Genomic DNA, 18,525 nt, shown 5'->3' on the forward strand with positions numbered 1-18,525 from the left:
ACTTCCAGCATGCATGTTAAGATGAGCGGAAGAAGAAATAGTTACCATCCTGCACAAGTATTTGTTAATATAACCTAATCCTTTTTATTTCATTTTTGAAGCTTAATGGTAACAAATAATGGTTCATTGTAACAAATAATGAAATCCCTACTTTAAAAAAAAAAAAGTTAGAATCAATATTTTTGTGTGAGGATCGATATTTTTGATACAACACCAGTATCGGAAGTTTCGATACTTTAGGATCGATCCACATCGACCTAACAAAAAGAGCTGAAATGTGCTGAAATCTTCACTTCGGTTCTGCTGAAGAAGGAAAGACATACACATCTGGGATGGCTTAAAGGTACAGTACATAAATCATGAGAGGATTTTCATTTTTGGGTGAACTAACCCTTTAGTAAATGCTGTAAAAGTATTGTTCATTGTTAGTTCATGCTAACTACTGCGTTAATTAATGTTAATGAATACAACCTTATTTTAACGTGGTACCCATAAGAACATTTTTCAGCTATCATTATCAGCCAGAATTATATTTACATTTATTTACATTTACATTTATTCATTTGACAGATGCTTTTATCCAAAGCGACTTACAAAAGAGGAAAACATAAACTAATCATCTTAAGGAGATGTAAGCCCGTTTATCGGTCCAATGGTGGTCTCCAATAATACGGGTGAAGGTCTCTGCGCGTTACTGTCTTTCCTTTTACGCAACACAACAAGATTAAATGAAATAAATTTTCTCTTATGTATTACCTCGTTATTTCATCTGACTCCATAAATGAAAAAGGTTTTAATGATAGCTGAGCATCATTAAAAGTGAGCGAATGTTTGATTGTTCTTTTTAACTCCTTTAATTATATTTTACCCGTTCAGATTCGGAAACTATGTCGCTTTGAGGTCCTCGCATGTTTTTCTCTACACTGCGGGTCTCATGATCACAAGCAGCCAGTATTGGATCATCAAACAGAGATAATTGGTATATACCTAAGATCGGTCACATTCACGTTTACACAATCAATGCATACTTCAGTATAGCCCCCATGGAATTGCATACACTTGAATTTAACTTGACGTTTTCTTCAGTAGAGGTCACGGCCACTATTACAGATGTATGTTGACCAACATAACTTCTCTTGTAATAGCTTTGGAATGTTCATGCGTGGTTTCCCGCGTACACTTATCTGGAGAAACACACCCGAATTTAGATTGGTCAAGCAGCATCTGCTGTTCTAAACGGAAATTCCCTTTTTGTCTTTGCAAACCAAGTACACTTGAATTGATGCCAAATATTAGTCGTCACTAATCTGACGCAGACTTGCAGTAACATACGAATCATTTAATCTGTTTGGGAAAAACTATTTCAGAGTCAGTCAGAATAAAATCTAATGTTTACAATTTATTAACCAGGTAACATAAGAAATTCAAGTTGCAATTACCTGATATAAACTACACACAGCAAACTGTGTGGGATCGTTTCTCTACAGAGAACCCTGAGCTCTGGGCCAGCCTTCCTTAAATATCCAGACAGAATACACATTGTGTAGCAAATCCTTTGAACAATGAGAATTTGGGGGTGAATGGGTTCTTGACATCCTGGTGTTAAACTTTCAAGGAGGGGGATAGACCTCCAGAATTATTCAGTATTTGGCAAAGACCTTATAACTTTGTTGTCATTAAGTTTTACAAACCTGGGAATAAGATCACTATACCAGACGCACTGAGACATTTTAAATGATACCAAACATGTTACACTAGTTACATTATTTGTATACATCAGATATATACTTTTGTTACATACAGATCTTAGGTGATTTTGAGGTGATTCTGAGCTAAAAGGGAATGGTTGAGGAGGAGAGAGGAGAGAATGGGACAGATGTAGAAGGGCAACAATGAGGTGTGAATATGCAGTCTTCACTCAGTGGGGTGTGGTGCCTCAGGAAGAGTTGCTAATTGTGAGAAAGTTATATGTTGATTTTCTCAAAGATCATACATTTGCTGTTTGCCTTTGAATGCAAACACATTAGCACCCGCCTTACAGAGACAATGGTACGAAAAGTGCCATACTACAATGTTTCACTAGCATCAGAATAGTATTCAAAAAATATACAAGTACAATGTATTTATTTATTTATGTATTTTTTACATTTGAATAAACCACTGTTTGCCACCTCTATCGCTTCCACTGAGGTCTTCACTTCATATTTGTGAACAGTTTTGTCCTCTGTTATTGACTTCTCCCCAGCTCCCCACCAGCCATTCCTCCATTTATCTTTTTGGGGCATTTCCTTCATGCCAAATAGTACAAAAGACCCCTGATCCCAGCAGAAGAGAGTGCCAAGAGCTGTAGTTTAGTCCAATCAAGGTTGCTAAGGGTGTCTCTAAAAGTGAAGAAAGAAAGTTGACAATAATGTATACATGCTGCACTTTATAGCTCATCAGCACAATCATTCAATGTGCTTTAAACCTGTATTATTTTATACTTTGGAGCTCAAGGGCTGCAAAGCAAGACCCCTAAACCTTGAGGGCCACAATCTTTATTTTATTTTAGATTTATTTTATTACTTTTATAGAAAGAATTTTAAATTGAGAGTTAATTTTTAAAGTTTAAAATATAAATTAAGGGTTTTACAGTTTAATTCACTCGTGGTTTAGTTTTTAATTTTTCGAAGAGCCACTTTTCCACTTCATTGCAATATAGAAAATTGTGATCAGTTCTTCCAAAAAACTGTTTTACTATAGTATAGTAATAAACAGTTTTACTATAGTAATATTATAGTTATCATGATTGTAATTGATTGCAATGGTCTTTTGGCAGAAACCATGGATTTAATATGGTAATGTATTACTAATATAGGGTAAGTAACCATGATTGTATGCTTTTTTTATTTTATTATAGTTTTGCAGAAATCATGGTTTTGATAATATTACCCATGGTTTTACACCAGTAATATTGTATTAATATAAAAACCATGGTTTTACACCAGTAATATTGCATTCATATAATAACTATAATTTTACTACAGTATTATTGCATTAATATAATAACTATAGTTTTACTACAGTATTATTGCATTCATATAATAACTATAGTTTTACTACAGTATTATTGCATTCATATAATAACTATGGTTTTACTCTGGTAATATCGCATTCATATAATAACCATGGTTTTACTCTGGTAATTGCATATAATAACTATGGTTTTACTCTGGTAATTTCGCATTCATATAATAACCATGGTTTTACTCTGGTAATTTTGCATTCATATAATAACCATGGTTTTACTCTGGTAATTTTGCATTCATATAATAACCATGGTTTTACTCTGGTAATATTGCATTCATATAATAACCATGGTTTTACTCCAGTAATATTGGACTCATATAATAACTATAGTTTTACTACAGTATTATTGCATTCATAAGTTGCCTGTTTTAAAAATGCATGCTATTCGACATTAACCTTATATGTTGGTCATTCATTTGCAGTTCCCTCTGAATTATTAGTAGGCTAGTATACTTCCATAGTACCATTATCATAAAATTGCAGTTATGTAGTTTGGAAAAGGCTATATCATAAGGCTGATATGCTATATATCAGTCAACTGCATGTTAATATGAAGGGGGGATATAGTAGCCTACGATCATTTCCAAACCATACAAAATGCATTATTGTATATGTTATAGTTTGTATATGTACATAAAGTTTTTGTACATTTGTTGGAAAAAGAAAACATATATCTGAAACTTGTCAGTAAATGTAATCAGTATCAATCCTGTTTAATCAGTGAGCTAAAACATCCTGCATCCTGATTCTGTATGAATGAGTTACCATGAATGCAAGTATTGATAATTAATCCAGGGGTGTAGATACCAGGGGGGATTGTTCAAGCCAAATCTACAAAATTGCAGTAACAGCAAGATACTGGCAGTGTTTTCTACAATAAGAGATTATCAATTTTGCAATCCGTTCCCATATAAGACGTTTAAAAATGTGAAATGCAGAACAATAGAGCGTCTGTTGCAATTGCTGAACTACAAACAAAAACAAAGAACATGTTGTCCGAGTTGATTCTGAATCATGAGCAGCAGGTCCAGTTCTGTTTTTAAAGTTACTCTCCCAGCTAGATAATTGCAGGTCTCTATGGCCTGTTGTCTGTGATTTAATAAATCTGTCCTTGCTATGCATATACTGGTGAGTCATTTTACCACTCCTGTGCTGAGATCTCAGCGAAACCAGATACCACAAAAACCTCAGCTGACAATGTATCATGATAATGCTGTTAATTGATTTATTATTTTAGGTTAATGTTGTATATATAAATGTAGATGGTCAAAGGAGAAACTTGACCAGTATCTCGAAACAATATCTGCTTTTGTGGTTGTGGCTTTTGGAATTCATTATTGTGTTTTATAGCTAGAAATAACAGTGATGAAAATAAAATGTTTAACGTTTTAAAAATAAACTTGCTAAAGCTAATTTTATAGCTAACATTTTATGCATCCTATAATACGCGTAATAAAATAACATTTCTACACTTTTGGCATATTTTGACAAAATTACAGCTTGATTGAAAATCGTACTTTTTAAATGTTTTTGTTTAAAACAAGAAATAGTAAAACTGATTATGTTTATTTCAATTTTTGTTTAGAGTATTGTAGTTTTACACACGTTATAATTTGTATTTTAATAATGGATTTTCATTGTTTAATGTTGAATGTCTGGGACAAGGCTAAAACTATAAAATAAAAGGCATTTAAAAAGTACCAAAAATAAATGAAAAAGGCATGGTAAAAAGTCAGTTTTAATTTGACCTTCATATAACAAAAAGAAAATGTGGAAATCTGTTAGTTTAAAAAAAAAAAAAAAAAAAAAAAAATCACATGGGACAAGAAGTTGAAGAAACACCCAGGCTAGGCTATATAGTTATTTATTTATGTTCATTTTTTCTCTTTTTTTCTTCTGTTCTTTCTTACATGTATGTGAATTTCGTAAAACGCGTATATATATATTTACTTTGGGAAAATTTCTGACATTTTATATATAATTTTCCCAAAGCACTTACCCAGCCTACAACTGTGATTGGTAGAGCCGCAAACACCGCCTCCTTTGCAGCGCTGTAGCGAATGACGTATTGTTTATATAATCTCAGACCGCAGTTTTCACTTCGCGGTCTCTACCCATAGACAGAACTATCAAGAGTATCTTGAGTATTTGGAATAATTTAATACAAGACATAAATTCAACATGTATCTTAAGATGATTGTCTCTGTTTTCGCGGTGATCTTGGCCGTGGCGAGCTCCGCGATGGTTGGAGCCCCTGTTGATGCGGACATGAATGATGAAGGCGTTCAGAATGCGTTACAGTTCGCAGTGGTCCAGTACAACAGAAAAAGCAATGATGCGTATGTGCGTCAGGTTTCCGAAGTCATCAGTGCCCAAAGACAAGTAAGTCATTTTTTTATACGTTTACTCGTTTTCCCTTGTTTAACATTTGAACGACAGTAAATCACAGCCCAGTGTTAAACATTTACCCTACTAGAAAACAAATAGTGTCCTTAACGGAATTACTTACTTCCATATGTAACATCATTTAAGCAGAGACGGATTATGACTTGCAAAGGCTTTGGGCCCAATTATCTCCAAGGGCCCCCCTCCCTATATGCAGATCGTCAATAAAGGAGCTCTACTTGGTGATACATCATGTCGACATTGAGCCAAGTATATCTAAAAAATGTTTTTTGTTCACACTCTAGGTTGTCTCAGGCCTGAAGTACATCTTCACTGTGAACATGGCCAGAACCAGTTGCAGAAAGGGTGGAATCGAGACCCTTTGCACAGTTCATAAGGACCCTGCTGTTGCACAGGTTAGACACATACTGGAAACCAGGCCATCTTTTTACATGTATTTCTTTCCAAATTAAAGAGGTTGACCTTGTGTGTGATAATGTAATTTTTTAACCCCCTAGGTCATTAAATGCAATATAGTGGTCTGGAGCCAGCCTTGGATGAACTCAATTAAGGTCCTAGAAAATACTTGTCAATAGAGGACATGCTGCCAATGCAGTTTGGGGATTTTCATCATTCATGCAGCAATAAAATTGACTTGCTTTTGAGATATGTATATCTTAATAATTTACAATACTAGAATTGTATTTGTCCTGATAACATTTGAAGTCAACGACAAATCATGAAATAAGAATGCTTCACACTAACATGTAACCATGCATTTCATTAGACTCTTTCAAATGAAAAAGCTAGTTTTTATGAATTTCTAAAACATAAATGGCACTTTTATATATTTGTTCATTCTTTACTATTAAAACATGGTTGATTGAAAAATGTCTGTGCTTTGAGTTTATTTGTTTATGTTCATTGTAGAAGTTATTTTGACTCTCAGAGATATTCTTAAACAGGTAAAAAAGAAATGGTAAGAGACAGCATACTGTATTCAACAGTAGTTTGTTTTCTATATGTATATACCGAAAGTCAGAAAACAATATAGAGTTGAACAAAAGTAGTCTTTATGTTTTAATATGAGTTATAGGTCTGCAGATACCAGAACAGATATATTTGTTTTTTATTTAATGTTAAAATTGAATATGGAAATATACGTCAGAATACAGCTAAACACAAGAATACTTTTCCTCTGCCTATAAAATTAACCTTTGCAAAATTGCTGCCTTGATTGTAATTGTAAGATATTTGAATACAAGTGTTAGGGATGCAGACGAGGAGTGAGGATCTAGAAGCGGGTTCTTTATTTAAACAAAGTGAACACAAAACAAACAGGAACAAATGAAACATCCACAGGGGGAAAAACTGAAACATCGGAAGTACACAGAACTGGATGAACTCGACAGGATCACGGCAAGACAGGCAACAGCGCAAACACCAGAAAATAAACACATCTGAAACATACAAAGCAGTGAAACATACAACGATCGACAAGGAGTGGAGAAACAGCAGGGTTTAAATACACAGGAGACATGATGATAACAAACGACAATCAGGTGAGAACAATGACACAGGGCTGGCAGTGATGAGGGCCGGGAATTGTGGGAAGTGTAGTTTTAGACAAAAACTGGTGAAACACAGGGCAGACAACAAGGGAATCATGACAACAAGTGTCAGCAGTAATGTTCAAACACAGTATGATTTACTGTATCATGTTTTGCCTTTTTTATTATTATTATTTAACAAAAATTAGGAAGTAAACTGGGAATTTTTCTTATGTCTTGTTCTTATAATATAGTAAAAACAAAAACAAAGCATCATTTGAAATTAAGTTGGAGTAAATTACTCAAGTTAAAACATTATAGAGACATATTTTATTATATATTTTGTGATTACAATGTAATCACGTGTCAGAGTTTACCCATTCTTGCAGAAATTCACACATAAAGGGCAGACAGTACGCTGAAGAAAAGAATTGCAAAACATAAAGCAGAATTCATCTGTTAGTGTAAAGTCATTACTCTACTCTCTGACTGCATGAGTGTTTTTTTTTCTACACTTTTTTTTAAATCTAACAGTATGCTGACGTATTCCGCCTCTTGAATACGGATTGGCGGTCTGCGATTGCATAATTGAGAAGTTGTTTGTTTAGATTGTATTGAGGTCAAGGGCGGGATTGCTCATAAAATTGGTGGGGTACAAAAAATGAACAAGTCAGGATAGAATCACAGTATTCGATTAAATGTTCCATGCACTCTTAAGTTATGGTTAAATATACAACAGTTAGTTCCGGTCCTCAAATCTGATTGGACAGAGACGTTCCATGGGCCCTGGTGGTCTGACAGTATCAGCACTCAGACACTTCACTGTGTGTATCACTCCGCTTGTGTACGTGCCTTTCTAGACTATGGCGTAAGAGCAGTGCATATCTGTTAGGAGTTGTCTTTATTTTTGAAATTACATATGTTAGCCAGCAAGTGGTGGCAAAAGATAATTTTGGTGTGTAATATGAACCAGTTGGTGACGTAAAGTGAATCCGTTAGTCATTGTTTACATAAAACAGCGCTCTGTGATCTTTCGTATTACCACTACATTACTGAAGCTAGGATATTGTTTTAAACAACTTTAAATGAACAATTTTCAGGATTCAGGCTCATTACAGCTGAGAGACACAAAGGAATGTTTGATTACAGAACTTGAGGTGCATACCGGGTTTCCACATCGGATACACACTGTTTAAAATGGCGGAGGACATCGCTGTTTCTATAGTGAATGGAAGATTGCGTGCCTACCACCAAAAAGGGAGAACCCCGCTTGGACACTATTTTTCCACTGAGAAAGCTGACCTTCAGAACACTGACAGCATCTCTGCTTGGGAGTGTCAACAGGTGATCACACATGCTCTCTCTCTCTCTCTCTCTCTCTCTCTCTCTATCTCTCTCTCTCTCTAATACACACACATAGACATGCACACACTCATCAATCCATCCAATAACTTGTTAGAGATAGCGCAAGCCATGGTACTATTTCTGAAGCTAACTTTTTGAATTACTAATGGAGGCATGGACGCATCATTTGTTTTGAACCAGCAACAGCAGATTCTGATCCATAGCAATAAAGTAGTTCCATGAACAAATGCGTTTTTTGACCTTACTCGGTTTTTCCTAATTTTTCAAAATTTAATTGTTCATTGAACTGTTGTAGGGTATATAAGCAATATCACACTCGCAATCATGCTATATGGCCCTACATCAGCACTGCTGTAATTACCTATAGCACTCGGCCTGCGGCCTGGTGCCTGCAGCAGTGCTGATGTAGGGCCATATCGCACTCTTGTCCTGTGATATTACTTAAATATAACACATTTGACCAAGTTTCCACTTTGTACACTCACCTGAAGGATTATTAGGAACACCTGTTCAATTTCTCATTAATGCAATTATCTAATCAATCAATCACATGGCAGTTGCTTCAATGCATTTAGGGGTGTGGTCCTGGTCAAGACAATCTCCTGAACTCCAAACTGAATGTCAGAATGGGAAAGAAAGGTGATTTAAGCAATTTTGAGCGTGGCATGGTTGTTGGTGCCAGACGGGCCGGTCTGATTATTTCACAATCTGCTCAGTTGCTGGGATTTTCACGCACAACCATTTCTAGGGTTTACAAAGAATGGTGTGAAAAGGGAAAAACATCCAGTATGCGGCAGTCCTGTGGGGAAAATGCCTTGTTGATGCTAGAGGTCAGAGGAGAATGGGCCGACTGATTCAAGCTGATAGAAGAGCAACTTTGCCTGAAATAACCACTCGTTACAACCGAGGTATGCAGCAAAGCATTTGTGAAGCCACAACACGCACAACCTTGAGGCGGATGGGCTACAACAGCAGAAGACTCCACCGGGTACCACTCATCTCCACTACAAATAGGAAAAAGAGGCTACAATTTGCAAGATGAGTTAAAGATGCAGAGACCATTTTATACCAGAACTGGCCTACATTTTTAAAGGTGACTAAGGTAATTTTTTTGTCACACTTCATCAACCCCCTGATGTTTTTAGGTGCATGGATTTCTTTTCACTATGAACAGAGGAAAAACACACACTTTGGAGGTATTGATGGACTCTTGGCCAGCCTTTTCCACATCATTGTTCGACCAGATCCAAATGTGAGATTACATATAAGATCCATTTTATTTACAATCCAAAGCTTTTTAGGGAATTCAAGGACTAGATGTAAGAAGGTGAAGTTGTCACAATGGCTATATCTCAGTAACTAAGGTGTTATAACTATAAAGTAATAATATGGTGAATTTGTTTAACATCTGAAGTACCTTATATTTTTTGTGGATCTCCCAATGTGGATATTACATTTGCACCTTTCATAGAGCTCAATAAAATATTCAAATAATATTTTGGTTACCTTTGAGGGCAAAACTGTTTTAATTTTAACACAAAAGGTATTTAGACTTTTAGTTATCATTACTTAAAATGAAGATTTAGAATAACTACCCTGGATTGATCTTGTTGAAATAACTCAATTATCCAAGATTTTGTTGGCTGAACTTGTGATAAGTTGCTGAAATTAGAAAAACTATTCAGTACTATTCAAAACGACACGTTGTACATGTACAACTACAAATATGTGTAAGTACATTTTACGTTGATTTGCCTTTCCTCTTTAACATTGGTACTGTAGGAATTATCGTAAATAAGAGTTTTCCACTTGGAAGTTGCATATGACATTTAAGTCACAATTATGACTGGGAAACTCTTGATACCTGAGTTTCTGAGTCCTAAACTCTCAACATGGCGGAGGAGAGTACAGTTTCTGTAGTGAATGACAGATTTTATAAATTTTTATAAATATAGTTAATTGTTAGCACTTACCGTTTGGTCATATTCATTTATGAATATCAGCAGCTATTTGATGCATGTTGTAAAGTTTTACACTGTAAAAAATAGCTTGTATTTGACCAAAATTCCATTATCATCAGCAAGCTGAGCAATATTTTTTATAAAAAAAATTAAAGTTCCTCAAGAAATATATATGAATGAATGTTTTTTTACCGACAACAAAGCACTTGAATGCCACATACTCGTAATTACCACTTCAGAAGTGGGAAGTGGGATAATTCCGATTAAGTATAGGTGACAGACATAGCTGTTGTTATGGGCCTGTTTAGGACATGACAGGGCATGATCAGTTTCTCTGGCATTCAAAGAGGTGTGTGTTGATAGGGCGGTTTTAAGCAATGGCTGTATTTAACATCAAATAAAGCAAAATTACAGAAACAGTTTGCTTGTTCACAGTTATAATTTCCTTCTTTGTACATTTCCTCAAAGAAAGTTCAAATGAGAGCAACAAAACACTTGGCCCCACATGGAGTAAGACTATTCATTTTATTATAAGCTAAATAAGAGAACAAAATAATTGTAGGGTTAAGAAAATAAATATTGGTTCAAGGATGATATAGTAGACATGTCCAAAAAGTGTTGCCTAGCTTCTGCTGTCTCCAGCATGTTTTCAGAAATAAAAAGCAGATTAAAAGTCCAACATACTCACATAAGGAACATAATTTGAATGTCTTTCATATAAGCAGATTTTCAATGAAGGGACTATTCTTGGTGACACATTTAGTCAACACTGCGGCAATTATTTCTAAAAATGTTTCTAGTGCACACTCTAGATTTCCTCTGGTGTGAAGTACATCTTCAAAGTTAAAATGGCCAGAACCAGCTGCAGAAAGGGAGTCGAGACCCTTTGCACAGGTCATGAGGACCCTGTTGTTGCACAGGTTAGACACAAATTGGAATCAAATGCACAGATATTTGATTATCTGTTTACATTTCTTGCTTTCAAAATGAAAGATATTGGCTTTGTGAGTGATAATGCAACATTTTTACGTCTTGTCCCTAAGTCACTAAATGCACAATAGTGGTCAGTATCCTATGGATGAAGAACTCAATTAAGGTCCTTAAAAATACCTGTCCATAGAGCACATGGTACTAGTGCAGTTTGGGTATTTTTACCGTTCATGCAGCAATAAAATTGACTTGCTTTTGCTAAGATGAGTAAACCATAAAACTTTATTGTTGACAAAATTGGAATTTTATTTGTCCAGATAACCTTAGATATCAACAACAGATCAAATAAAAGAATGCTTCATATTTATAGGACAATTTTGAGTTTTTAAAATTAATTCAAGAGCGCAAACATACAAATGTGTTGTACTTCATTTATTTTGTTTCTTTTATTTCTTTCATATTATTGTCTTATTCATACATATATCATTTTATATATTCATTTGTACGTATTATTTCACATTTATATATTTCTTTTTACAGTTCTTTCTGTCCTTTATCTTATATTGGGTGCTCTATTGTTGTTATGTTTACCCTGTCTTGTTCCACCGTTGCCCTTTTGTTTACCATTTTTGTCACTTTTGTACTCCTTAGTTTTCACTTTTGGCCCTTTGGTAGCTCCACTGTCTCCTTGTTAGCTTTCGTTCATTGTTTGCACCTGCCCTCATTTGTTTGCCTTTGGGTTCTGTCGATCACCTTGTTATCTTGTTTGAGTCCTGTTTGTTCATTGGCCCCTTTGTCCCACATTCTTGTATTTAAACCCTGTCTGTTTGTTCAGTCTCTGTCAGTCGTTGATTGTATGTGAACGTAGTTGTAGCCTGTTGATGCATGGGTGTTCTCGTGTTTTGTTTTCATTTTGCCCATCGTGGTAGTTTTGTTTGTTCATACCTGTTCGTTTCCATTCATGTCAAATAAACCCTGCATTTGGATCCTCATCCCTTGTCCTACTCCGTCCTCAATCTTAACAATTGTCTTCACAATTTAGAGATAAAGAGTTGTCTACAATATAAGGTCTTGTTTGCTTGGTATAATAACACTTGTTGAACTTGTGCAGATAAGATGAAGTCAGACTGAGCATTGAGAAAGACGCAACTAAGACTATTCAGTAAACTCTGTCTATACCTAGCTCTTGGGCTTGTATAAAACTTAACATAACAAACTATTGATGTTGTGTCTTATGAGAGATAGAGAAAGATCTTGTGAGAGACTGGATCTAACAACACTAACACGCAGCCATGCGTGTCATTAGACTCATTCATACCTTTTTATTAAATAATATATGTTTCTATATTTGTTCATGCTTAACTAAAAAAATAGTTGAATGACAAATGCCTCTGCATTGAGCACTATCTGGTTAAATTCATAGTAGAAGTTATATTGACTTTCAGAGATATTCTCAAACAGGTAAATGATTTGAAAGAGATGGAATGCTGTTTAAAAGGTATGTATGACAGCTAGCCTATAATATACTGTTACAGAATACCTAGTGTAAATACAACCTATCTGTATGTATATACCTAAAGACAGAAAACATAAAACCACTCATATGGAAGCTATAATAAAGTTGTGCGCATCTTTGGATGTTTGTTACTTCAAATTAATTTAATTAACAATTTCTGTAATGTGGTAAATAGTGAGGTGGGGTGTGCTAAGGGAATAATTTATATTTGTAATTAGAGTAATTTCTGCAATATATTCATCTTTAAAATATTAATTCGGCCAATTAGTGAGATTGGTAGAGCTGACAATCTATCAATAGACAGAGATTATTAAAGCGTAGTTGATTGACAATATTTCCTCAAAATCATGCACAATTTGAATCCCTTAATATGTAAACGACTCTGTAATTTTGAGATCTGTGGCTAAATATGAAGATTTAGAATTTCCTCCCAATTAAGAAACAAATTAAAGCATTTTGATCCTTCTTATAGGGCTGCCTGGTATGAATTTATCTAATAGAGTGATACTACAGTGTTCAGTAATCTCCAACCTTAAACAAAATCAGCATTTAGCTTCATTATAAACCTTCATATAGGAAGATCTCGTTTATGGAGTGGTGGTGGTGTAGTGGCTAAAGCACAGGGCTGTTAATCATAAGGTTGCTGGTTCAAACCCCATGGCCACCACCATTGTGCCCTTGAGCAAGGCACTTAACTCCAGGTTGTTCTGGGGGATTGTCCATGTAATAATTGCACTGTAAGTCACGTTGGACAAAAGTGTCTGCATAAATGTAAATGTTATACAGAGCTGTTACCACTAAAACATTTTCATAGATGATGGTCAAACCAACAAAATCATGCCATTGTAATGACAAAAGTGAAGACTAGGGAGTGTATTGTACATTCGGTAAAGCTTTATGATACATCTTTTTAATAACATTAAAAAAAACAGCATGACTTAACTAACTCCTTTTATATTAGATACATTTATATAGAAATGTTATGAAACGTTGATTGCTTGATTTGACTTATAGCTTTTTTAATGTGCATGGACAGCCAATCTAATCAGTCAAGCATTATATTATGTTTGTTAATGAATTAATAAAGGTATAAGAAGCAGGGCTGGACTGGCAATCTGGCATACTGGGCATTTTCCTGGTGGGCCGACGCACTTTGGGCCGATCGGGGTGGACTGTCCAGCGTTGGTCGGCCACAAAACGTGCCGAATGGACCGTGATAATTAAAAATGAGCCGCCGACTGGACCACAAAATGGTGCCGAGATGCGCGACCGCTTTCTCTTTCCAGTCCAGCCCTGATAATAAGGTACAACGAGGCTATAGGCACACCTTAAGGAAATTTAGCTTTTTTTCTGGTCACAAAATGTATCAAGACTGAAAAAAATAAAAAAAGTTTTTTTTGTTATACATTACATTTATGCATTTGGCAGACACTTTTATCCAAAGCGACTTACAGAGCCCTTATTACAGGGACAATCCCCCCCAGAGTTAAGTGCCTTGCTCAAAGACACAATGGCTGTGGGGCTCAAACCAGCATCCTTCTGATTGCCAGATTACCAGGTATGGTGCTTAGACCACTACACCACCATCACTCCACCATGTAATACGTTTTGTGGTCCGGCTCATTTTTCTTATCGCGGCCCATTCGGCCCGTTTCGTGGCCGACCCACTGGTCTCCCAATGGCCATTCCACACCAGAACGGGCCCAAAGGCGGTCGGCCAACTGGGAAAATGCCTGGTATGCCAGATTACCAGTCCAGCTGTGGTGATGTTAATGTTGTGGCTGATCGGTGTTTATCAAATCAAATCAAATCAAATTACTTTATTGTCTATCACGTACACAAGTGCAGCAGTGGGTGAAAGTCTTGTGCAGTTCCGAGCAACATAGCAGTCACGACAGTGACGAGACATATACCAATTAAAATAAACATCAGATTTACAAAACACAATTTACATATCTAATGTACACATAATTACACAACACAATAATAATATACAATGTACAGTAAACAATAAAAATATATAAAGTGCATAAAAAAAATATACAATAGATTGTATTGTAAAGAGAAAATAATTAATGACAGTCCAGTGTAAGATTTATAAAGTGCAGTGCTGATGTGTATTGATCGTGAGAGATCAAGTGTTCAAAAGTCTGATTGCTTGGGGGAAGATGCTGTCATGTAGTCGTCTGGTGCGGGTCCTGATGCTGTGATATCGCCTGCCTGATGGTAGCAGTGAGAGCAGCCCATGGCTCGGGTGGCTGGAGTCTCTGATGATCCTCCAAGCTTTTTTCACACACCGCCTGTTATATTTGTCCTGAAGGGAGGGAAGCTCACCTCCGATGATGTTTCTGGCAGTTCGCACCACCCTTTGCAGGGCTTTGCGGTTGTGGGCGGTGCTTTTGCAGGTGTGGTGGTTGTGGTGGTTGATTCCAAACTTCCTCAGCCGTCTCAGGAAGAAGAGGGGCTGGTGAGCCTTCTTCACAATGGCCTCAGTGTGGACGGACCATGTGAGTTCCTCAGTAATGTGGACACAGAGGAACTTGAAGCTGCTGACTGTGCATGTAATGTGCATGGTGACAAGGACAGACATGATTAATGACACACTTATAAACAATCAGAAAATAGAATTATTCTGTAGGCTATTAAAAGCCTTTACTTTTATCTTTATTTATGTTTTCTTTGTCATGGATATCTACAGGCCTATGGATATATATATACCTCAACAGAACTGGACAGAGAGCTGATCCGACTGGTGTGTTAAAAAGTGGCCAGAGTTGTACTAATTAAACCAAAATTTAGTAAGGTGTAAGAAACACTGCAACATTTTAATCTTTGGCTGATTTACAATGGTTTAGGATAGTGTTCTTGTTTTGCCCTTATTTTATTTTGTTCTACAGTAGGAGGGAGATAATTTCAAAGACTTGGGTGTATTTTCCAAAAGTGATAACTATCTAAAAGAAATGCTGGCTCAGACAGACGTTATTGATTGGAAGAGTTTTATTTGCTTGTGTACATATATCTACTCTGTACTTAATTTTTTACTTTACTATGAATCAATGAAAATGTTGAAGATATCAGTTTTTTTTTTTATTTCTTTTTTTATGATGAATCTTTATCAAGCTGCTGAGCTTTGTCATGAGAAGATGGTGGAAACTGTGGCTGCCAACGGAGGTGTAAAGAAGCTGTGTGACACTTGATGATTCTTCAGGAACCATCAAAACTGTCACCAGTTGATACGTAAAGTAGATCAACTATTATCATTAACTCAATCAGTCTAACCATGTACGGTAAGTAACCTATTAATGGCTCTTCAAATTTAGGATCTTGCATTAGAGTCTAAACCCAGATCAGTTTCCATCATCATTACCTAATCTAAAAGGTAAACGTTTAAATTACAGGTGCATTTGTTCTCTTTTTTTCCTAGTTTGTCACTGAAGCTGTCTTCTCTCAGTGAGTCTCATCTTGCTCTAGTCAACAGCACCTGGAAGTTTGGCAATGTGCACAACAAACAGATGATTAGGAATATGATTTTGAACTTTCCCTCATGTTGTGTTCTGGACTCAGATGATCAGCCAGTAGGATGGATACTTACTTATAACTCCTGTGCACTATGCAAGCTATGCAAAAGCTTTGGTTACCATTATGTCACAAAAACTTCACTCTCAGGGTTATCAAGTGTATTGTTTTAAAGGGGAAGAGAAAGTTATCTTACAGCCTCTTCACACACTTGGGTTTCACTGAGGTCCCTGGTTTGTCTTTAATGAGTTTTGATCAGTTGCACTGATGTGAACAAATTTGACACAGATGATTTGTAAACAGCAAAGTTTTTTTTTTTAATGTAATGACCAAACAGCAAATAAGAATGGTCACAAGGCCATCCATCATCAACACCAAAAATTGATTAACTCATTACTTGATTTAAATATGTAAAAACAACAGTTTATTCTTTGTATCAAATGTTAAACAAACATTTACAGTTAAACTACACATTGTGTAGACCTCATTCAAAAGCATCTGCTTGATTTTGTTATACTATCAGAAGGTCTCTTATTTTTCAGCATAATCTTCTAGTCGAAGTAGCCATTTCTTCCAAAATGCCATAATCTGCTCTGAGTTCAGAAAGTGGGCATGTGCTGGTGATCCATCTTTGTAGGCCACCACAATTAACCCATTTTCTACCTGTACATAAACATAACACCACATGAATGAATGGATAGTGAAACTACAGCAAGCCATTTGAAAAGAGAAGACACTTGCTGACATTTACCTGGTAACTGTAGTTGTCATCACCATTCAAGGCTCCAATGTATGCGGCTACTTGTAATGGATTATCGTAAGTATTGTGAAGGAAGGGTTTAGGCTTCTCTGAGGTCTTCCAGTCGATGACACACAATGAACCCCTTTAGTTTTGTAGTAGAATTCAATATGGCCAGAACATTTGCCAAGATGGAAGAAAAGATCAATAAATAATGATTCAGTTAAAATAAACTAGCAATCACATAAATTAAAAATCACATTATGGAAATGTATGATTATGAATTCTTATGCATGCGTCTCATTGTTATAAAGGATTGCATCTCACCTGTAATGGGCGACACAATCTACTATGCCCAGGTACTGTAATGTTGAATGATGCACAGCACTCTCAATAGCTCTCACTCCTGTGACATCATTCAGCACATGAGATACACTATCTAAAAATCCGGCCACCAATTCTGGACACTCTAATTGTTCCTTAGAAGGGGTTTCCTGTGAGAAAGTTTCCTCAATGGCAGAATGGAACAGCTTTCCTTGCTTGAAAACATCTAAAACAAAGCAATTGAATTATGAGGTGTAGTGCTGTTATAAAGTAATAAAAGAAAAATTATTTATATATATATATATTTAAAAAACGTACTCAAGCTATATTCTTTAAACCCGTCTTCCCCGAGCTCAGCAATCATCCTTTTCTTCCACCTCTCCAGGTAAAAGGCTTGCTCAGGTGGCATGGTCTTCTGTAGGATCTTGGTCACACTGGGCATAGATGGCTTATTAAAGTCTTTCTGTAAGTTTATACGAGCCAAATGTCCCGGCACATACTCCGATTGAACTTTGGCCTGATTTAGAAGTGGATGCAGGTTTTTAGGCACTCTGCGCTCCTGTGAGGGTAGTCTTGATCTTATTACAGGTCCGTACAGCTGACAGTCCTCATCCACAATGCTTTCAGGAGTCTGAGAGCTCGTTTTTGAGGATACAACCGGCCGTACCAGTGATGAGTACCGTTCTGTGTCCACTGTGCTGTACTGACTGACCTTTTTGCGTGTTCGCCATTGACAGCTGCTTGAAAAGTTATCCACACGTAAGAACTGACCAGATGGGAAGCCCATTGATCTCACGCGGTTACATTGTAGCATCTGCTTCAAAACCTGTACTGTGATCCTCATTTGTGATGTTCTTTTTCTGTTTCTATTGTGAGGATTAAACCTTACTTCTGCATCTCTTGCGCTGGATACAAAGTTGATAAAAGTATTTAAAAACCTAACAAAACGTTTTAGAGTGGATTAGCCAAACTGTTATTGTAATTTCAAATGGAGCCAACAGTTTGAACAGAATGGACAATTCCTCTTAGTGAATTGTGGGAATTGTAGTTCTAAACACGTCGCAAGTGCATAGAATTCGTCTGAATAAAACATCATTTCCCACAATGCTGTTATTTGGCATCAATCGAATCAGTGGACTGTAAAGCTACGTTGTGTATTTTTATTGAAAG

At 36.1% G+C, this 18,525-nt stretch overlaps 3 protein-coding genes across 3 annotated transcripts; 2 read left to right on the forward strand and 1 right to left on the reverse strand.

Moving 5' to 3' along the window:
- Positions 1–5,131: 5,131 nt before the first annotated feature.
- cst3 (cystatin C (amyloid angiopathy and cerebral hemorrhage)) lies at positions 5,132–6,340 on the forward strand. The gene is made up of 3 exons (XM_052151010.1): positions 5,132–5,451; positions 5,760–5,870; positions 5,973–6,340. The coding sequence occupies exons 1-3, from the start codon at positions 5,251–5,253 to the stop codon at positions 6,048–6,050; spliced, it is 390 nt and encodes a 129-aa protein (XP_052006970.1). The 5' UTR covers positions 5,132–5,250; the 3' UTR covers positions 6,051–6,340.
- Positions 6,341–14,454: 8,114 nt separating this feature from the next.
- Positions 14,455–16,560, forward strand: si:dkey-76k16.6 (uncharacterized protein LOC566817 homolog). The gene is given in 8 exon segments (XM_052150453.1): positions 14,455–14,539; positions 15,542–15,579; positions 15,677–15,785; positions 15,897–15,941; positions 15,944–16,013; positions 16,201–16,386; positions 16,388–16,474; positions 16,476–16,560. Coding segments are annotated over 8 exon segments (705 nt in total).
- A 76-nt stretch (positions 16,561–16,636) lies between these two features.
- mgme1 (mitochondrial genome maintenance exonuclease 1) lies at positions 16,637–18,332 on the reverse strand. The gene is made up of 4 exons (XM_052151002.1): positions 17,674–18,332; positions 17,359–17,581; positions 17,044–17,176; positions 16,637–16,955 (listed from the first exon to the last, which is right to left on the reverse strand). The coding sequence occupies exons 1-4, from the start codon at positions 18,197–18,199 to the stop codon at positions 16,824–16,826; spliced, it is 1,014 nt and encodes a 337-aa protein (XP_052006962.1). The 5' UTR covers positions 18,200–18,332; the 3' UTR covers positions 16,637–16,823.
- Positions 18,333–18,525: the final 193 nt, after the last annotated feature.

Source organism: Xyrauchen texanus, chromosome 20, assembly GCF_025860055.1.
Source record: "Xyrauchen texanus isolate HMW12.3.18 chromosome 20, RBS_HiC_50CHRs, whole genome shotgun sequence".
Taxonomy (NCBI): domain Eukaryota; kingdom Metazoa; phylum Chordata; class Actinopteri; order Cypriniformes; family Catostomidae; genus Xyrauchen; species Xyrauchen texanus.